The sequence below is a fragment of the Pan paniscus genome, chromosome 1 (assembly GCF_029289425.2).
Source record: "Pan paniscus chromosome 1, NHGRI_mPanPan1-v2.0_pri, whole genome shotgun sequence".
In the NCBI taxonomy this organism is placed as follows: domain Eukaryota; kingdom Metazoa; phylum Chordata; class Mammalia; order Primates; family Hominidae; genus Pan; species Pan paniscus.
The window spans coordinates 82,230,042-82,252,542 of NC_073249.2; the positions used below are offsets into that span (position 1 = coordinate 82,230,042).

At 42.8% G+C, this 22,501-nt stretch overlaps 1 protein-coding gene and 1 pseudogene across 2 annotated transcripts in view; one reads left to right on the plus strand and one right to left on the minus strand.

Moving 5' to 3' along the window:
• Positions 1–1,063: 1,063 nt before the first annotated feature.
• LOC100992932 (aldo-keto reductase family 1 member D1-like) lies at positions 1,064–13,821 on the minus strand (annotated as a pseudogene).
• A 965-nt stretch (positions 13,822–14,786) lies between these two features.
• CD247 (CD247 molecule) overlaps positions 14,787–22,501 on the plus strand; it is an 87,973-nt gene continuing 80,258 nt past the window's right edge. For both annotated transcript variants that reach the window (XM_003824599.6, XM_008978262.5), the window contains exon 1: positions 14,787–14,949. In XM_003824599.6, coding sequence (XP_003824647.1) covers positions 14,892–14,949 — 58 coding nt within the window. In that variant the 5' untranslated portion in view covers positions 14,787–14,891. The remainder of the gene's footprint in view (positions 14,950–22,501) is intronic.

Sequence of the window (22,501 nt, forward strand, 5' to 3'; positions counted from 1 at the left end):
TCTAGTTCAGCTCCTTCATTGTATAGCTGAGGACACCCAGGCCCAGAGAGGGGAAGTGATTTGGTCAAAGTCACACAGCAAGTAAAGGACAAAGCTGAGAGCAGATCCCAGGTTTGTGCATTCCCATAGCAGCTGCTTTCCACACACCCCACTGAGGGAAGGCCATTTGGTCAAGTCAGAGCACGGGGGTGGGGGGTTTTAAAAAGCAGAGCTGAGGAACTTAGGAATACACACTGCTTAGCACATGGTTATTAGCTGGTCCTTCAGATGCCCCAGGGTCTCAGCGTTCGAAGCTTGCTCATTCCACAGGGCAATTTTGTGTTTGCTCAGGTGCCCAGAAAATGCCTTTTTAAGATTTCTGAGAACAAACCCATCACCTCCAACAGTCCCAGGAATTGCAACTGTCTGTTCATAACGAATGAGAGGCAGGTGCATTAAATTCTGACCTAGTGCTCAAGAACTTTGGAGGGATAAAAAGAGGAAGCACACAGGTCCCTATTCTGGGAATGTGGGGCCTCCCTCACCTCCCCATAGGAGGGCTTGTCCACACCACCTCCTCTTTCCTCCTCTTCATCTCCCACCCTTTCCACCGAGACAGTGACCCCATTCCCCATGCTGGGTTCCAATCATTCCTGGAAGGATTTTTCCCAGAGCAGTTGCCAGCAAACATTTTACAGTCCTCTCCTCCTCTCTGTGATGTAACATTTCCCAACACCTTCTATATACTAGGCACATAACCTACATCATCTTACTCATTCCTCCAACAGTAGGCATTGTTAGCCAATGTGGGACAAAAGATTTCAGATATTTATTAACTTGTTCAAAACATACAGCCAGCTAGTAGATGGAATTTGGAATTTGAACCTAGGTCTAACCTGTTCTAAAGCTCATGTTCTTCCACTACTGTGAACCAGCACCCAGAAAACTTGAGTTTTAGTTTTGATTCTACCAGCTTTGTGACCTTAGAAAAATAACTTAATTTTAAGTTTCCTAAACTACAAAATGGAAACTGGCCGGGCATGGTGGCTAACTCTTGTAATCCCAGCACTTTGGGAAGCTGAGGCAACCGGAGTTTGAGACCAGCCTGGCCAACATGGTGAAACCCCATCTCTACTAAAAATACAAAAAATTAGCCGGTTGTGGTGTGGGGGGCCTGTAATTCCGGCTACTTGGGAGGCTGAGGCAGGAGAATCGCTTGGACCTGGGAGGCGGAGGTTGCAGTGAGCCGAGATCGCGGCATTGCACTCCAGCCTGGGCAACAAGAGCAAAACTCCATCTCAAAAAAAATTTTTTTTAATTTAAATAAATAAATAAATAAAATGGAAACGGTACACCAATATTGACAACCTTACTGAGTCATCAAGATTAAAAAGACAATATGGCTGGGCATGGTGGCTCATATCTGTAATCTCAGCACTTTGGAAGGCCGAGGTGGGAGGATCCGTGAAGGCCAGGAGTTCAAGACCAGCCTGGGCAACACAGGGAGACCCCTATCTCTACTAAAAAAAAATTAAAACATTGGCCGGGCATTGTGGTGTGTGCACCCGTAGTCCCAGCTACTCAAGTGGCTGAGATGACAGGGTAGCTTGGTCCCAGGAATTTAAGGCTGCAGTGAGCTATGACTGCACCACTGCACTCTAGCCTGAGTGACAGTAAAACCCTGTCTCAAAAATAAATTTAAAAAAATACAATATATTAATATGTGAAAATGACACACAAATGTAAGACACCCCCATTAAAGCAAAAAAGGTTCTTTTTCCAGTGAAAGGGGCTTGGCTATCAATAGCAATATTTAGTAGGTTATATATAACTATAGTTGACCCTTGAGCAACATGAGTTTGAACTGCATGGGTCCACTTATGCATGGATTTCCTTCTACCTGTGCCACCCCTGAGATGGCAAGAGCAGCCCTCCTCTTCCTTCTCCTCAGCCTACTCAATGTGAAGACAATGAGGATGAAGACCTTTGTGATGGCCAGGCACAGTGGCTCATGCCTATAATCCCAGCACTTTGGGAGGCTGAGGCGGGAGGATGACCTGAATTCAGGAGTTTGAGACCAACCTGGCCAACATGGTGAAATCCCCGTCTCTACTACAAATACAAAAAATTAGCCGGGCATGGTGGTGGGCACCTGTAATCCCAGCTACTCGGGAGGCTGAGGCAGGAGAATTGCTTGAACCAGGGAGGAGGAGGTTGCAGTGAACTGAGATCACTCCACTGCATTCCAGCCTGGGCAATAGAGTGAGACTATGTCTCAAAAAAAAAAAAAAGACCTTCATGATGATCCACTTCCACTTAATAAATAGTAAATGCATTTTCTCGTACTTATGATATTCTTAATAACATTCTCCTTGCTTTAGCTTACTCTCCTGTTAGAACACAGTATATAATACATACAGCATACAAAATAGGTGTTAGTTGACTATGTTGTTAGTAAGGCTTCTGGTCAACAGTAGGCTATTAGTAGTTAAGTTTTTGGAGAATCAAAAGTTATACGCAGACTTTTTTTACTGCGTGGGGTTCAGCAGCCCTAACTCCTGAGTCATTCAAGGGTCAACTGCAATTCATCTTATCCATTCATAGTATCTCTCTAATCTTACCCATGTCCCCAGCTTATTTTTTTTGCCATCTTTCACAGTGGCTTTTGATAGAAAATCTTTGTGCAGTCTTTTACTTTCATTTGTTTTTTCTGGAGTGTTTGGACATTAGGTGTGTTTTTCCTCCTTAGTGTCTCACTAAAAAAAAGCCCCAAAATTGTGCGGTTAATTTTTTAAAGGGCAATTAGTCTTTTGAGGGGTAGGGCGCACTAGGTAAATCTCCCATCAAAGTGGATTTGTGCCAGCTGTGAAGTTTGCAAACATGTCTTTAATAGCCATGCAATTTCAGCATCTGTAATACTCAAGACCATTTCAATTCCAAGTTGCAGAATCAAAGTCAAATAACTTAAGAAAAAAGTTATTGGCTCGTGAGATGGAAAAGCCCCTGGGGCAGGCAGCTAGGCATGGCACGATCCAGGTTCTCAACAATGCAGCAAATGCTCTGCCTGTCTTTATGTCTCTTGCTCAGCTGTTCTCTGTGTTGGCTTCATTCCCAGGCAAGCTTCTTCCATCTGGTGAAAAAGATGAATACCAGGCGTGTCTGATCTTCCCAGAGGAAGAAGGGAGCATCTTTTCGAACAGCATTTCTGTGAGAAATGGGATCCTAAGGTGGCCTCCAAGATTGACACACCATGGTAAAATCTTCGTGATCGTAAGATGAACCTGTGAATACGATGAGTTATCACTCCTGTGCTTATGCGGTTTTATATGGCAAAGGGAGAGTGTTCTGGGTGGGCCTGATCTGATCAGGCAAATCCTCTAAAATTAGAGTTTTCTCCAGCTGGTTCCAGAAGACTAAGTCAGAGAGATGCTCTCTGTTTGGGCCAGAAGCAAGCAAACATCCACATTGTGAACTGCCTATGGGGGCCACCTGGCAAGGAACTGCAGGTGTTTTCTAGGACCTGAGAGCATTCCCTGGCCAATCATTAGCAGGAAAACAGGAACTCACTCCTATAACTGTGAGGAAATAAAATTTAGCAACAACCAATGAGCCTGGAAGAAGACTCTGAGCCTCAAATGAGAACTGCAGCCCCAGCCAACACTGATTTCAGCCTTGTAAGTACCTGAGCAGAGAACTCAGCCATGCTATATCAGGACTTCTGACCTACATTACTGTAAGATCATAAATGTGTTGTTTTAAGCCATTACATTTGTGATAGTTTGTTATGTAGCAATAGAAAGCTAATACAACTTCCAAAAATTCTACTGTGTAAGTCAGGATCCTTTGGCTGCAAGCAACAAAAATCAGCTCTGGATAGCTTAAGCAAAAAAGGAAATTTTCTGGAACAGTGTTTGTGTAGCCACAGAATATGAGCAACTTCTGGGATGGATCCAAGAAGGAGAAACAAACAAGGGTTATGTCCAGGTCTTGTTTCATTCCGTTAAGATTTAAAGTCCAGGGGAGAAAGCAGCTGATTGACATTACCTGATAGCCTCATCAAGTGATTATAATCGGCCGGCACGGTGGCTCACGCCTGTAATCCCAGCACTTTGGGAGGCCAAGGCAGGCAGATCACCTGAAGTCAGGAGTTCGAGACCAGCCTGACCAATATGATGAAACCCCGTCTCTACCAAAAATACAAAAATTAGCTGGGAGTGGTGGCAGGCGCCTGTAATCCCAGCTACTCAGGAGGCTGAGGCAGAGAATTGCTTGAACCTGGGAGGTGGAGATTGCAGTGAGCCGAGATCGCACCACTGCACTCCAGCCTGGGCGACAGAGAGAGATTCCATTTGAAAAAAAAAAAAGAGATTATAATCGTGGAGAATAGTTGACTCTTCAAAGCAAAATTGATACTATTGCTAGAAGATGGGGGGTCTTGATGCCAGGCCTGCAAAAACATCCCTGCATTAATATGTTCTTCCCCTAATCAGTTACAATGGCCAGGAAGACAGAATACTCTAATGGAGCAGGTCTAGTCATGTGACCATCCCTGAGCGCAGACAGGCTATGGGTTAGCTCCACTTGTACTGCATGGTCTGGCCAGGGTTAATATGGGGGTTGGGGGGAGGAAGGGATGCTGGGTGTAAATATAAGCATATAATGTCTATTATGGCATACCGTTTACTGAGAATCAGAGCACTTCAGTTGCAGTCTGGACTCTGAAACTAGCTAATTCTATATCTTCAGTAAGTCATGTTACCTTTCTGGGTCTCAATTCTCTCATTTACTAAATAAAGGTTAGACTAAATGATTTCCAGTCCCCATCTAACTGGGACGATGGTCTGTGACTCAGTATTTAACACAAAGGTATAAATAACTGATAAGGCTTTATATATCTCTCAAGGGCATTTGCTTCTGAATGGAAGAAAAGTGTTTAGTCAGTGGTGTGCTGGGGCATACAGAATGAACTTTCATGTATAATGTCTGCCCCCACCACAGCCAATTTCAAGTTACCAATGATTTAACAACCAACTGGAAAAATTCCTGAAAATTTAACAGTTGGCTCTCATGTGCTGATATCAGCCAGCTCCCACACACCATTATTATAATTTTAGCCAAAAGAGTGACTCTCTAAGCATGTATTTTTGGGTGGATATTAGTAGATGAGTGGAGAGGGTGTGTTTTAGGGATCAGAAATCCACTGAAATTACATTCTATATGCAGTCATATCCTGGGCCACACTCAAAGTCAGCCAAATTCAGCTCAGATAAAGACTGGTGCTGGGCGTGGTGGCTCACACCTGTAATCCCAGCGCTTTGGGAGGCCGAGGCAGGTAGATCACTGGAGCTCAAGAGTTCAAGACCAGCCCAGGCAAGATGGTGAAACCATGTCTTTACAAAAAATACAGCAGAAAAAGTTAGCTGGGTGTGGCAGTACACACCTGTGATCCTAGCTACTCGGGAAGCTGAGGTGGAAGGATCGTTTGAGCCCAGGAGGTGGAGGCTGCAGTGAGCTGTGATCATGCCACTGCACTCCAGCCTGGGGCGACAGAGTAAGACCCTGTCTCAAAAAAAAAAAAAAAAAAAAAAAAGGACCAGCAGTTACTGATATGTCAGTTTCCTCAGCCTCTACTCCCAGCCGGTGGGGGCTCCTTTAGGCTCTTTAGGCTCTGCCCTCTCCTCCAGCTTTGGTCAGACATGAAAGAGTCATGGAGCCCAAGGAGTCCATCAGAGCCATAAGATGTGGATCTGTGTGCAGGTGGTGGTGGGAGGGGGCCATGCTTTGCCCAAATATAGCATCTTAGAAGGCAGATTCTACCTGGGATTGTCACTAAAGGGATGCTTGGCCCTTTCTGCAAACCCATTCCCCTCTCTCCCCTCTCAATAACAGTAGTTGGGGTCATGCCCCCTCATTCCTTCAGTAAATTTTAACGGAGCACCTTTTATGTTCCAGGCACTGCATTCAGTTCTGGCCATTCAAGTCGCCTAAGACATGGTCTCTAACCCCGGGGACTGAACTTCCCAGAGAGCATTTAAATTTTGTTTCCTGCTGCTCTCTACCCCATCTGGTTTTCGGGTCAGGAATGGTCTGGTCTCTCTCTCTCTCTCTTTCTTTCTCTCTCTCTGTCTCTCAAATTAAATACCAACTATGTACTGGACACTAAAGATTACAAAATGAATAAAACTCCGTCCATGCTCTTGAAGAGCTTGTATTATCATTGTGTGAACATCTGTGTAAACAAATAACCAAGGCAAAAAGTGACAAGTGTTTTTTAACACAGCACTAAACAGTATGCGATGGACATAGCTAATAGGTTTAGTAGGTGTGAGCCAGGCTTCACAGTGAAGAGATATTTACGCCTTGTCCGAGAACAAGCTCCTGGGTTGGGGAAAGGAGAGAAGGGCCTTCAGGCAAAAGGATTCCTGTGAGCCAAGGCTTGCGGTCGCAAAAGGAGGGGCTCATACACAGGCTATGACTGGGGAAACCTCGGGTTGAGGCTGAAGAGACAAGGCTCCACCGAGGTGTTTGGCTGGGATCCTGCCAGCGGAAATGGACTTTGTGAGGGAATAGCCTGTGTGGGCCTCCAGCTGCTTGCCAGCCCTGGACCAGTCAGCTGAAGGGAGGCACAGGGCCTGGGTCAACATGCTGGGGTCTCAAGGGCTAGGGAAGTGCTTCCCCTCACAGGGGTCTTGGGAGAGGCTGTCTCTGGACACCCCAAGGGACAGAGACCGATCCTCTTTTTTGTGCTGTTTTCTCTGATGATCAGGAGCCAGGGAATTGCGAGGCTCAGTGCCGAGTCCCTGTTGGCTAGAAGGAGCTGTTGTAGAGAAAGAACCCCAGGGAAATCTGAGTCCTGGGAGGGCCCCTTGGGAGCAAGTGGTTGTGGGAAGAGACCCAGCTCACCTGAAGCACGTTGGCGCCTCAGAACAACCTCTCCTCTAGGTGCAGACAAAGCTTTCCCACTAAATTCTGATGAATTGACCCAAAGAGCAAAAAAGGGTATTTATTGGCTCCTGTGACTGACAAGAGGGCAAAATGGGAACCATCCTTCTCTTCCTGTCTCTGGGCTCTGCTTCCCTCTTGTTGGCCTCATCCCGTCAGGCTCTCTCCCGGTGGGAAATAGACGGCCTCCACTGCTGCAGGCTGCACTACCCCACGGTCACCATTCTCTACGGGAAAATGGTGCCCCTTTCCCTGGAGTTCCAGCAAGAATCTTGAAAATGGCTCTCATGGGCCCTCCCTGAGCCAGTCTTTGTAGACAGAAGGATATGATGCCTGATTGGCTGTCACAGGGTCCATGCCCACACCTGGAGCCAGCCAGCGGCATACATCCCACTCCGTTGAGGGAATATGCGCTCCCCTCCAAGGGAAACGAGGTTGCTTCCAAAAAAGGGAGGGGAAGAGATGCTGGACAAGTTAAAATAATTACTTCACCAGCATTACTTATTTGAAGAATTATGAGAATTTATTTAGCACCAGCATCTTCCTCTTACCACATGGCTGCTTATATTCTGCTTGGCCCTACACTTTAAATTGTTCCTGCTTGTAGCTGTAGCCATTTGGCTTCCATCAGTTCAGTCCCGGTCCTGAGCCCCAATCCCTTCCCCCATACCTTGTCTTTACATTTTCTTTACGCTACCCAATTTTCCAGTCAGCCCCTCAATGGCAGGGGCCCTTTTCTCTAATGACAATGACAACTTTTCCAGCTAAAACCTCCATTCACCAGCTTCTGGGTTTCCCTTACTGTGCTCTTCCTGAGAGGAAGTTGGGGCATCCTCCTACATAGTATTGGACTTCCTGCCATCCTGAATGTTACCAGCCACCCTCCTACCCATTCATCCATCTAGCCACTCACTCACTGAGTCGCCCAACCATCCATCCATCCAACCATGCATGCATGCATCTATCCATCTATCCATCTACCCACCCACCAAAATATATCAGGAAGCAGGGATTCAATCATGAGGAAGAGCCAGAGCTTCCCCCATGAGAAACTCACAGCTGCAGGTCATCATGTTCTATCCAGCTTCCTCTCAGCTCCAGCTCTGGGCCTTGCCTGTGTGCCCCTCTGCAAAGCGTGAGCCTCATTCTAGTTGCCAACCCCATCCCACTGCACACACCAGGGCAAGGCTGGCTGTCGTGGACAGTCATTGTTCTATGTATGCCCAGAATCCTTTCCCCTCATTTCTTCTATTACGAATGATTCTGCTAAGGCTGTAAACCAGAGTTTTCCAGCTCCAATCTCGTCTTGACCCCCTGGAAGCACTGGTTTATCCAAAAAGTGGGCATATGGCCCAAGGTGGGCCAATTAGGGCAATTCCTGAGATTGATATGGGGATATTGAGTATTTTGTTATCATTTGGTATGCCACAATCCTCCCAAACTCAGTGGCTTAGAACAACAACCATTTTAGTTCATGATTCTGTCGGCCAGCAACTTAGGCTGGACTCAGGCAGTGCTTTGTCCGGTCTCATCTGGTGTCACCCACGTGGCTGCAGTCCTCTGTTGGTTCAGCTGGGTCTGGATGATGTAAGAGAGCCTTACTTGTCTGGAAGTCAGCGCTGGCTGTCAGCTGTGCCACGTGTCTCCAGCAGGTTAATACAGGCTTCTTAGTGTGGAGACTGGATTCCCAAAGCGATAAGAAATATGGCAAGTTCCAGTGTGCAAATGCTATATAAGTCTTTGAGTTTTTTAAGATGAGAGAAATAACATGCTTGTATACAGATAGGAATGATCCAATTTAGAGGAAAATACTGACATGCAGGAGAGAAAAAAAGAGAATTTCTGGGGCAATGTCCTTGGGAAGCAAAGGAAGACGGAACCCAGTAGAGAAGTTGATAGCAATCTGATATGTATTCATTGTAATTTTAATTTCGATTTTTTCCTACTATGAGTGATTTTGGTAATTTTTCATTCATTTGACAGCTATGTGTTACTTTTTTTTCCCATGAACTCTCTGTTCAAGTCCTTTTCTCATTTTTTTAACGTTGTTTTAGACTCCTGTCAGCTTGAACATTTCACGAGGGCAAGGATTTTGTCTATTTAACTCCCAGTTATATCTTCAGTGTATAGTACCATGCTTGGCACCTGGTAGACACTTGAAAATTATTTGCTAAAACTGAATAATGTTTAGGTGCTCTTTATGTATTAAGGAACTAAGCCCTTTGTCACAGTGCTGCAAGTACCTTTCTTAGTTTGTGGTTTGAAATCTGTTACAACAGATTAATTTAGATTTTGTAGAATTTCCTGTAAGTAGAATCTTTCAATATGTACTCTTTTTGCCTGGCCTCTTTCACTCAGTATATTGATTTTGAGATTCAGCCATGTTGTGTGCACTAGCAGTTTATTTCTTTTTATTGTTCAGTATTATTTCATTGAATGGATATACCATAATTAGTTTATCCATTCATTTGTTGATAAATATTTGGGTAGTTTTCCAGTAGTTTATTACAAATAAAGCTGCCATGAGTGTTGATGTACAAATCTTTATATGGACATATATATATATATATATATATATATGTATTTTTTTTTTCTCTTGGTTAGATACATGAGTGCAATGGCTGGATCATATGGTGAGTGTATGTTTAACTTTCTAAAGAAACTGCCAGATCTTTCAGAAATTGTTGTACCATTTTACATTTCCCCCATCAGCGTATGAGAGTTTCAGTTCTTTCATATCCTGGGCAACACTTGATAACGACCAGTTATTTAATTTTAGCCATACTAACAGGTATGTAGTAGTATCTCATTGTGGTTTTAATTTGTTTTTCTTTAATTACTAATGATGTTTAGCATCTTTTCACTTGCTTATTGGCCATTCATTTATCTTCTTTTGGGAATTGTCTATTCAAACTTTGTGCCCATTTTCTTATTGAGTTGATTACTTTACTATTGAGTTAAAATAGTTCTTTACATATTCTGGATATAAGTCCTCTGTCTGATGTATGTGTTTGGACATAATTTCTCCTAGTCTATGGCTTCTTTTTCATTTTCCTACTGCTGTCTTTCAATGAACAAAAGCAAAAACTTTTAATTTTGATGAAGTCCAGTTTACCAATTTTTTCTTTTATGGTTTTTACTTTTTGTGTTCTATCACAAATATTTTTCTCCTATGTTTTATTCCAGAAATTTTATAGTTTTGGGTTTTACATTTAGGTCTATGAACCATTTTAGATAATTTTTGTGTATGGTATGAACCGAGGGTCAATTTTTTTTCCATGTAGATATCCAGTTGTTCTACCACCATTTGTTGAAAAGACTACCATTTCCTGCTGAATTCTTCTTGTACCTTTATTGAAAACCAATTGACCATATGTGTTTAAGTCTATAGTACCCTAAGTACTGTATGATAATTACACCCCTTTTATTGTTTGATATCTGGCAGGGTTATTTCACTCTCTTTACTCTTCTTCGCAAGAATTTTCCTGACTATTCTTGTGTTTGTTTTAGCATTATTTTTGTATTGAGATATAATTCATATAACATAAAAGTGTCATTTTAAAGTGCATACTTCAATGGTTTTTAGTATATTCACTCTGTTGCACACCATCACCACTGTCCAATTCTAGAACATGTTCATCATCTCAAAGGAACCCTCATAGCTATTGACAGTCCCAATTCCCCACTCTCCCCATCCCCTGGCAACTACTAACCTCCTTTCTATCTCTATGAATTTGTTTATTCTGGACATTTTATATAAATGGAATCATACACTATGTAACCTTTTGTGCCTGGCTTCTTCCACTTAGCATAATGTTTTCAAGGGTCATCCCAGTTGCAGCATGTAACAGTGCTTCATTCTTTTTGATGGCTGAGTCATATTTCATTGTTTGGATACAGTGCATTTGCTTATTCATTCCTAGTTGTGGCCATTCGAATTGTTTCCAGTTGAGGGCCACTGTGAATAAAGCTGCTATGAACATTCCTTTACAAGTTTTTGTGTGAGCCTAGGTTTCCGATTCTTTTGGGTATATATCTAGGAATAGAATTGCTGGGTCACATGATACTATGTTTAACTTTTTGAGGAACTGCCAAATTGTTTTTCACAAGGGCTTCACCATTTATATAACCCACAAAAATGTATGAGAATTCCAGTTTCTCCACATCCTTATCAACACTCGTATTGTCTGTTTTCTTATTTTAGCTATCCTAGTGGGTGAGAAGTGGTATCTCACTGTCGTTTTGATTTGTATTTCCCTAATGACTAATGATGTTGTACATCTTTTCATGTGCTAATTGGCCATTTGTATGTCTTCTTTGGAGAAATGTCTATTTACATCTTTGGCCAATTTTTAATTGGGTTATGTTTTTTATTGTTGAGTCACAGGGGTTATTTATATATTCTGAATCCTAGACCCTTATCAGTATATTTACAAATGTTTTCTTTCATTCTGTGGGTTGGGTTGTCTTTTCACTTTCTTCGTTCTTTCTTTTGTCTTTCTTTGTCATCATATTTTATGATTTCTTGTGAACAAAGTATTGTCTAGAGGACAAGCATTGTAAGTATTAACATCGGAATGAGTGAAAACAATCAGTATAGATCAAGTTTTTAAGTGATACTTTCTCAGAAATGTATGTGTACAGGTCATTGAAGATTATAAGCAATTTGTCTTGGAAAAGCATAATTTTTGAAGAACTCTCTTGCCCTGTGAGAGTGATCTAATATGAATGAATAAAATATATTTCTGTAGTTGAACTGAAAATAGGTACATCTCTGTTGTTGAATTCTAATAATTTTATTCTCTTTAAAAATTTACATGGAGTAAAATTACTGGTGTTCTTTTGAACGTGCTATTTTCTCAAAATTCACATAGCTATCCCAATAACACTCTTAAAGACTTAAGCATAGTACTTTTATAAAGCCTCTTCTTTCAATATGTCTCCTAAAGTCCCCTTATAAAATGTCTTGTTTTAAAATAGCCGTCTTTGTAATACTTTATGATGCAGAGTTTTATTTACGTATGTTGGTTGTTTCAAGCCACTTCACATAATGGTGATTCTATGATCAATGTGGCAAGAGTGAATATAAGACAATGCAAGTATGGACCACTAGTTATGTTGAAACTCAGACCCTCTGAGGATGCAAAAGAGAACCAGCAAGTACACATCCTTCAAGCTGAGTAAAAGCTAAACAAACATACATCGGATAGAAACAAACAACAATAAAATCCTTATGGCTTTGTTGATCACTGTGGTGTTTAATTGACTCTATTTTAAGACTTTTCTACACTTAGCCCTCTCTCCCTACTCAAGGTGCAGCAAATCACTTTTTTGTTAATAATGCATGTCTGGATCTTATCTTGGCTGTGTCTGTATTGCAGTCAATGGTTCAAGTCCTCAAGGCCACTGCCAGCACCCTGGCACATGGGGGCCCTCTGCTGTCTTTGTTGTCCTGTTGACTGCTAAAGAACTCAGGCTAACAATGTTACTACCCACATTCATGAGTTACTTGTTGCTGGTTGTCATCTGTTGCCTTTCAAGTCTTTTCTGGAATCTAATTGTTTTTTGTTTGTTTGTTTGTTTTGTTTTGTTTTTGGTCTGGAACCCAGAAGACATTTATCTAATAAAATATTAGGTGATAATTTCCTAAGAATGATTTCAACAGATTTAAACATTTTGTCTTTAACATGGGTGAGTTAAAATCACTTACACTATACAAAAGTTAAGCATGTTTCCATCACCACTTTTCAGATAATAAAACCTCTTTCATTTCCGTGTCCATGGGGAACTATGCACCCTAAGGTCCTCCACACGTGGGAGGGGAGAATCTGTTCAGGAACTCTCTGAAGTCAGTATTCATCAAGAAATGGGTATTTGGGATGATCACACCACATGAGCATTTCTACGAAGCGGACATTTTCACTCCAGGCTTCAATGTCCTTGATTCAGTGAGAGAAAAGTCAAAGGCCTGAAGGTTTTCCTTGATCTTTTCAGGATTAAAGTTTTTAGGAATGACAACCACCCCTTGCTGGATGTTGAAACGCAAAATAACTTGAGCTGTGATCTTATTGCACCTTTTTAGAAGTGCATCCTTTAACGAAGGCAGAGAAGACATATTTGTCCAGGTTGGATTCCTAGTGGTCCCCAAAGGGCTATATGCAATCATGACAATGTCATGTTGTTGGCGAAATTTCAAAAGTTTTGGCTGGGTGTAATATGGGTGGCACTCAACCTCGTTGCTGACTGGCTTGGGTTTGAGTCCTGGGTTGTTCTGGATGAGCTCCAGCTGGCCTGCTGTTAAAACTGGATACTCCGAGGGATTTCACCAAGCCAGCATCTTTACAAGCTTCCGAAGTCTCCCAAGTGGCACACAGATTTGACTTGTGATATAACCCTTTGCCATTCTCACCTATAGGGTAGATTTCATCTTCTGGCTTAGCAGCCATGGGTATTTCAATGATGTAAAGATCCACACAATCTAGCTGGAGGACCTTGAGCATCCTCTCTAGGCTTGGGCAGACTAGCTCTGGGTTGTGATTTGTAGCCCACAGTTTTCCACAGTAGAAGATATCCTTCCTCTGCACCTTTCCTTCTGCTATTTTCCCCCTGATGGCCTCCCCAGCTGTGTCTTCATTTTGGTATATGTAGGCTTCATCAGTGTGTCAGCACCCCAGACCAATGACAACCTTCACTGATGAAGACTCAGACTAAATGTAGAGACAGACTACTTGGGCTGTAGTGACATCTCTACCTACCACCTACTTGCTGTGTGGCCTTGAGTAAGTCATTGGCCCCCTTAGGGGTCAATTTAGGCTCTGAGTAGGCACCAAGTCTGATGATGGGAATGCTGTTTCCATCACTTAGAGGTATGCGGTGATTTGCAGGACTCACTTTCTTCATAGTGTCCTTTGATGCACAAAAACTTTTAATTGTGATGAAGTCCAATTTATCAATTTTATGTTGGATTGCTGTGACTTTGGATTATTGGCTATTCTTGTACATTAATTTTTTTCATATCAATTTTGGAATCAGCTTAACTTGTTCTAAAATTTTTTGTTGGTACTTTCAATGAAATAGATTGATTAATTAAGAGAGAATGGTGGTCTCCTTAAAAGAGAGCTTCCTATCAAAGAAGGGTATGCCTTTCCATTTACCCAAGTCCTTTCGGTGTTCTTCAGCAATGTTTTAAAGTTTGTTTCATATAGATATATTACAATTTTTAGACGAAGTTTATGTCTAGGTTTTAATGTTTTATTATTGTAAATTACTCTGATGTTTAAATGTTGACAACTAACACAAGTGTTTAAAATACTATGTGAGCTACAGTATTTCACACAATGATCCAAATTCAGGCCAAGTTCAGATCTGCAACCTCAGATCTACTCCAGCTCTTTGCTTTATAGATAAGGAAGCTGAAGTCTAGAGATGTTGAGTGACTGACTCAATGCCACACAGCAAGTAGGTGGTAGGCAGAGATGTCACTAAAGCCCAAGGAATCTGTCTCTACATTTGTCCTGGACTCTAATCCAGGGTTCTGTCATTTTGCCAGCCACCATAAAATATTTGAGAGTCTAGGAAAACAGCAAATGTTCTTACATCCATCGAGAACTTGTATTTGCCTAGAGATGGACTTTACCAATCAAGATAGGAATTAGATAAGAATTATTTTCTTTTTAAAAAGGAGCATTAAAACAATGGTCAAATGAGAGAAAAAGCAAAATTCAGACAGACAGATACATACACACACCCCAAACCCTCAAACCTCCAGGGCTTCCTGCCTGTGAACCGAAAGGGGGAGTGCGAATTTCTTGGCCCTGTCGGCAGGTGCTTTCTCAAAGGCCCCACAGTCCTCCACTTCCTGGGGAGGTAGCTGCAGAATAAAACCAGCAGAGACTCCTTTTCTCCTAACCGTCCCGGCCACCGCTGCCTCAGCCTCTGCCTCCCAGCCTCTTTCTGAGGGAAACGACAAGATGAAGTGGAAGGCGCTTTTCACCGCGGCCATCCTGCAGGCACAGTTGCCGATTACAGGTAGGGCCGACGTGTCGACGGCAGGGAACTTCTAGAAACTCTTTGTGTATGTGTAGGGGAGTGGGTGTGGGTAGTGGAGGGTGGTGAGGGGCTGGGGTCTCCTTCAAATCCTGCCCTCCTCAAATCAATGGGCAAGTGAGCAGTGAGGGGTCCGGCCCGGTGCTGGCATCTGCTCCGTCACAGCCGAGTTGGGCATCAGTTCAGAGCCAGCTGCTAGAATACTCAGCTCCTCCAGGTACAGATTTTTCGAGTGATAAGAGAGGAAGGAAGAAGGAAGCAAGAGAGCAACCGAGGCAGGCCCAGGGTAGAGAAACGGAGAGGGAGTGTTTCACAGAAGCTGGACAGGATCGGAAAATGTCAGCCAGGCCATGTTTCGTGCTGCGACGTTCTAGTCCCTTCGCTTCTTTCACCCTCTGGCTGGCTCCGTCACTCAGCCCCTTTCTTTCTTCCTTTGCCAACAAAGAAGATTTTGTTGGTCAGTCAAGGTCATGGCCTGAAACACTCCAATGGGCCCGGGAGTAAGTGGGGTAACCAAGGAGGAGAGGGGCACAGGCAGGAAGCACCGGGTGGCAGCCTCCACAGCGCCTTCGCCACCTCATGGCCAAGCGTCCGTGTCTAGGCTCAGCCTTGTCATGGCTGTCCCCACACCCACGCCTGGGACTGCCGGGTGACGCACCATCCCAGGCTCCGTGACTCACCCCAGCCTGCCCCTTAGGTGGCCATTTAGCCCAGCCAGAGGGTCCGGCATTGACAGAACACGGGGCAGATGAGACGATGTGCCTGGTTAAGTCACCACCACGAGCAGCGCCCAGCCAACAAGAGTGCTTGCTCCTCACCTCATTCCCGATCGTGGGAGCTCAGCTTTGCTGCAAGCCTTTAGCTTCCACCATGTTTTCTAGCCCAGGTAATGAGGAAGAAAACCAGTGAAAAGAGGACAGGACAAACTGCTCAGGGGGATCGGCCTCATGGCATCTTCCTGAGAAGTGGGGCAGGCTGAATTTCAATCTAAAGAAACAGGGAAGGTGAAGCAAGCAAATGTCCTCGGCCCACCTGATCGCTCCTGGCAGCTCACCTGGGTGTGGGAATTTGTTTAGGGGCCCTGTTGGGAGGGCAGGAGAGGCCATGGGCACTTCTGCTCCCACCAGGGAGCCAGGCACAGCCCGGGCCAGCGCCTCGGGGGATTCTGAGGCCCGTGCAGCTGCAGGGGTTTCTGTCAGGTCACAGCTGTTTTCTCAGAAAAGCCTTGTGGGGTCTAAGTCACACACGCAGTGTGGCAGAGTGAGGGTGCCTGAGCTTGCTCAGAGCAGCCCATCCTTGTGTGCTGGGGACAAGGGGACCCAGAACGCTGGAATTTAGTGACTTCAGGGGAGACAGCCAGGGGCAATAGCTCCAGCCTCTGAGCTTCAGGCTTGAGACACCGCACCAGGGAGCTCATATAACCTTTCAGGGTCTTTACCGGCAGTTTCCTCACTGGTCCATTTGTGTTCGGCTTGGAGAGACCAAGGTAGGGGCAAAGTGAAGTTAGAAAGAAAAATGAAAGATTGTTGGGTGGCGGTGGCTGCCAAGCGTGGTAAACAGAACCCCACCCAGCAGACAAGATGGGGGCCGTGCCTCATTTCCACAAATAGGGGGCAGGAGGAGAAAACTGCACATTGGCTGGATTTTTTGCTTCTCAGTGCCACTTACTTTGCCTCTATGGAGACTGATATTTTAGCTATTTTAGATAAAGCTAATAGACAAAAGTTTTTCAAAATATCCTAGCCCAGAAACGAGGTACGGTAAGGCAAAGCGCGACTCAGAGAGGCCTCGACACCGAGGGCTGCGATGGTGCTTTTGCTGCCTGAGGGGACACCTCCACAGTCTCCCCGGAGGAAAGGCCGCTCATAGAATTTCTGTCAGGTCTTCTCTCTTTTCTTGCTCAGTTAAGTGACCCATTGCATACATCCCTTTTAAAATGTCTACTTTTTACTAAGCTGTTGCATTTGCATTTCTTTGGAAATGCCCAGATTATTAGGATCAAAGCAAATGATGACCTGGTCTGTCCACATGAGGAGGCCTCCCTGAGAGAGAATCTACCAAGACAGTCACCAGGGCTTGAGGCCAGAAGATCCTAAGATGGCGTGCCTAGTGGCATGGGCACACTTGTGCCTGCAGAGCCCTCAGTGCCTCTAACTCCCTACTCTGCAGTAGCCAAGAATGCACCCAGCGGTCAGTGTGGTGTTTGTCTTTTATCAGTGAGGAGATGGAGCTCTGAAATGCAGCCTTGGGAAATGCAAAGCTTCCAGGCTTGTGAGTGGCTCTGCTTTTAGGAAGGTGGCTGGACGTGGTAGAAAGAGCCAGGCTAATTTCAGGTGGTGTCCCAGTGCTGCCGCTTCCTAGCTGTGCAACCTTAGGCAAGTTACTTAACCTCTCTGGGCCTCAGTTTTCTCACCTCTAAAGAAAGACTTGTAATACCTTCTTTGCAGAGATGTGACAATGAGAAGTAATGTAATGTGTCCAATACATAGTAGACAGCCAATAAGTAAAAATTGTATTTACTATTACTATTATTACATCTTGGACTGTCTTCTTGTTCTCAAAACCCAAAAACAGGAGATGGAAATCCATGGCTGGGATTCTTAATTTGCTTTCAATATGTTATGAAGCAGCAGTGGGCATTTTCTCCATCTGTTGCAATCCAACTCATCCCTCTTCTGATTTCTGGGCACACCCATACCAGCACAGAAACATAACAATGATTGCAGAGGTAGGCCCGATAGTGAACAAGCAGCAAAGCTCTGGCTGGTCATAGGATGACTGTTACATCCACCATTTTCATTTTTTAAAGATACTTACTCTGTAGGGGAATATTCTCCCGAAGTAAAAACATGTCTGAAAAAATATATGCAAGATAGGGGCTGTGCCCCATTTCCACAAATAGGGGGCAGGGGGATTGGCTGGATTTTTTTACTTCTCAGTGCCACTTACTTTGCCTCTGTGGAGACTGACATTTTAGCTATCTTAGATAAGGCTAATAGACAAAAGTTTTTCAAAGTATCACTTTGAAAGGAATTAGAAACAAAATCCACCCAGTCATCACTGGTCCGGGTGGCCACCTAGATTCTGAAGCCAAAGGGCTATTGTGGGTGCACAGCGACTGAGTATCTAAATGCAAACTTCTTGAACACTAAATCTTTGCTAAAATTGCTGGGAAGTGAATGTGAGGCAAGCTTTTAAGTGATACCAGTACAAATTTTTCACCAATGCCATTTTCACCATCAGATTGTTTCGCCCTCCAATCGCCTACCTCTGCTCATCCAAATGAGCTATTTCATTTTTCAATTTTAGCGTTTCTCAGGCTTACTAGCCTGGAGATCACATCTGCTTCTGCTAAGCATCCCCCAGAAACGGTCCTGGGGAGCTCTGGCTTAGGTGAATAACCACTGCTGTATTTAATTTTAAATTCTTTGTATTTTTGCTTTTGTTCTTTAAAAAAATACATGTAATTATTGTTGGATATATACTTTTCCAGTCAAAAGTTACCCAGCATTGTGTCTTGTGCTTTACTTAGAAGGGTCCAGTTGCCCTGAGGGAACTCTCTTAGATTAGAGTTGTCCAAACACGCACTTTGGGAATCGTTTCTCCCAAGCCTTATTTATCTAAGGCTTAGGACCTTATATAGGTCAGATAACTGATTTAATAAATACCGGAAATAGTTCAAAATAAATTTCTTAGCTCTGCTTTGGCCAAGGCTAATTTTTATTAACACTAAAGTGATGGTGTTCGTCACTTTGAACAAACATTCAATTTGGTTAAAAAAAAAAATTAAACCGGTCATTAGGCCTGTTAATCAAAACAAAATGATCGCTTTAGTCAGCGCATGTACATAGTATGTCTTCCGGTCTAAAAAACAACTTTAAGTTCCCTGAAAACAAAGACGCCCCTGTCACGCTCACAGCTCTACCCAGCACTTAGCATGGTACCTGGAGCAGAGTCAATGTGCAATAATTATCAATAAGAATTGTTGAATGCACTTTGGGAGGCCGAGACGGGTGGATCACCTGAGGTCAGGAATTTGAGACCAGCCTGGCCAATGTGGTGAAACCCCATCTCCACTAAAAAATGCAAAAAATTAACTGGGCATGGTGGCGCGTGCCTGTAGTCCCAACTACTTGGGAGGCTGAGGCAGGAGAATCGCTTGAACCCGGGAGACGGAGGTTGCAGTGAGCCGAGATTGCACCACTGCACTCCAGCCTGGGCGACAGAGCAAGATTCCATCTCAAAAAAATAAATAAAATAAAATAAAATAAGAATTGTTGAATGAATTAAAAGGTGAGTGAATGAAGGAAATCTAGATGTTTTCATATGATTAAATTAACTTTAATGGTTTATTTGGTGGGTATATTGAATTGGCATTGTTTGGACCTTTCCTCTAGAGAATGTAGTATTAAACAATGTTATTTTAAAAACAAAACAAAAACCAGAAATTAAACCAGTGGAGGGGACAGGGCAGTTTGAGTGATTAGAATTATTTGAAATGAGTTGTAAGGATGGTTTAAGATAAAACCCTGCCATTATTAAAGTTTTCTGGTTGGACCATATGAAATTTCCACTATTTGTTTATTTCAGATCTACAAAAAGGATAATTTCATATGATTCAACTAACATTATAACTAAAAATAAAGAAATATGCTCATTTTTTCTGATTAGGCTTTAACACTGGAGAAAAGTGGAAAATAAGCAAGGCTAACACTGTTGGAGACTGTTAACTAATGAACTAAAAATAAACTAATGAAAGGCATCAGGTAGAAAAAGACTGGATTATAGTATAAACCACAGTATCCAATCACCCAGTTTCCTCAAAATATAGAAAGAAAAAAAAGCAAGATACTTACTATTAGTCTGGTTTGATCCAGGTTACTAAATAAATATTTCAGGTAGCCAACATTTTTCTGTTCTCTTAGTTTGAGATATTTTAGTAAAGATATAAAAATCACTGACGGAAGTTAAAATTTAATTAAAATTTTTTCAAAATTCCTAACAAGCCAGCCCAATAATATTGCATTCTCACTTCTTTATATTCCAATCCAACATTTTTTACAAGTGTAAAAAATTTTACTATCTTTTTATAGTTATCATAAAAACATAAGTCATATCATAATCAAAACATAAAACATATCATAAAAAAGTTTCAAGTGCTTTTTTTCTTAATATTTTATTGTAAGCATTGTTTTCACGTTTAGCCTTTGTGATTGTTTTTAATTGCTATGTAAGCTTCCATAGCATCCATGCACCGTATTTTCTTCACTATTTCCTTATTGTTGTACATTTGGACTATTTCTGATTTTTGTTATTTTAGCTAATCCTACAAGAAAATCTTTACATATGTAGCTTTTGTTACTTTCTTGGGCAAATCCAGGAATGACATTTGAAAGAATAGGTTAAAGTAAAACAGCATTTTGCAGGATGCTCTAGACTTCTGTTGAAAACAATCCCATCAAGGAAAGAAAATGTTTCTCTAACTCTCTGTTACCATTTCCAAGCCTTTGTGTCTCCTCTGGAGCAGGCACTATGGTGGAAGGAGAGGAGGCTCTGGAGCCAGAAGTCCTGAGCCGCCTTCCCCTCCCCACCTCAGAGCCCTGTTCTTCCTCTGTGAGATGGCGGCAATGGTGCCTCCTCACGCAGGGGACTGTGGAGTGGAGATCTGATTCGGAAGTGCCTAAACACAAAAGGCACTTGGAAAGCCAGAACCATTAGCATGTGTGCCTCAGTTTCCCAATCTGCAAAATAGAATATCATTTTCCCAATGCAATAATGGGGGAACACTGGACTGACATGCTTTTTTTCTTCCTCTGTCATTACATTGCAGTGTATACTTGGGCAGAAATTTCTCTCTAGGCTTTAGTTTTAGCATCTGTGAGATAAATTATGAGAGAATTGAACATCCCTTTTAGCTACAAAATGAATTGTGTGTGGTCTTGAAATTACAAAGTTTTAAATGACTTTAAATTTAATGACTCAGCCCCCGATCCTTACCCCACCCCACAGGTATTGGCTCTCAGAATTCAGAGCCTGAACTTCCTTCTTCCTTGCCTCTCCAAATACTTTTTAAATCTGGGCTCTCACCTTATCACAATATTTTTAACATTCTAAGTGGGAGCCTCTGCTGTGAAAAATCCAAGGACAAAGTCCATCCCTTCTGCTTGTGCGTCGGCTGCAGATTTATTGGGGGCCGTGCAAGGACTTCGGTTGGTGAGAACAGACTTGAAGAGAAAGCAAATTACTGCCCGAAGCAGCCAAATTGCAGTGGTGAAAATGTTAGGCGTTTGCACTGTCCACTTTGCTTGCCTGTTTTGATTTGTGCTACTCAGAAACTAATTTTCAGGCTCAAGGAGAAAAAAATAAATAGAAAGCATTAGAACAAAGACAAGCAGGACCCTTGCTAGTCCAGACCACCGTTCTCTGAGTGCAGCCATCCCTTTACAGTTGCAAAATTAGTTTCCATGCCTTTGTTTACTGGATCCTCATAACCATCCTATGGCAAATAGCAGAAAAAGTAGCAGGATTTATCTCTTCTCATAAATGAAGAAAGTGAGGCTCGTAGGTCTGGTGACTTGCCTACGAGTAGAACCAGGCCGCAAACATGGTTTCTCGGGGCCCTTGTACAGGGTCTGCACCTTGAACAGTGTGCAGCCGCTCGCCCAGGTCCGTACACCATCATATACCCAAAGACTGGATTCTGAAGCCTACTTCTAAAGGTACTCCCCTTACTAAGCATTTACTCTTTTCCTCTCAATTTTTACAGTAAAAAATAATTATTTTGATGCTGAATATTCTCATTTAATATACATTTTCTGCTGAGTATGAATATTAGGTTATTAATATAGAACTATATGTTTTTCTAGAACATATTATCATGGTTCTAAATGGAGAACTTACATTTTCTCCAAAGCTGATAAATCCATAGTTTCCATTTTACTTTCAGAAAATGCATCTATTTTGGAACTTCTTGAGAGGGATGGGCCTCAATTTGCGGTTCAACCCACTCCTGTGTGTGCAGGTATGCACACCGCTCACCACCCCACTGTACGCAGAGGTTATAAGTAAAATGTAAATTAAATCATATTTGAGAGGTTTTGCCCTGAATAAATTGCCTGTAATTAATCTGCTTGGTAAGAGTGGGTCTCCATATGGTGTGAAAGGTTTTATGTGTATGAGATTCTCTAAAAGAACAGCACACCGTCACGCACAGACTCTGAATTGAGATTTGTTTTTTCACTAACTCCTCCAGGACTGGGAGAGTTATCTTTGAATGACAAATGTCTATAATCTATTCACAATTATTTACGTCATATTTTAGCCTGGGGTTCACCTGCAGGCTCGGCGCAGGTAGTGCAAATCCTTGTGCTGTTGACTGGAGCAAAGCAAAAGATGGTTTTCTGGTGCTCAGAACAAATGCATGAAGCATTAAACAGCTGGAGATGTGAATATCTGAGACTCTTAGTGGGCCACCCCCAAAGCTGGCTGAGAGGAGGGTTAGGAAGAGGGGAAGTATTCAAGTGCTGCAGCAGGA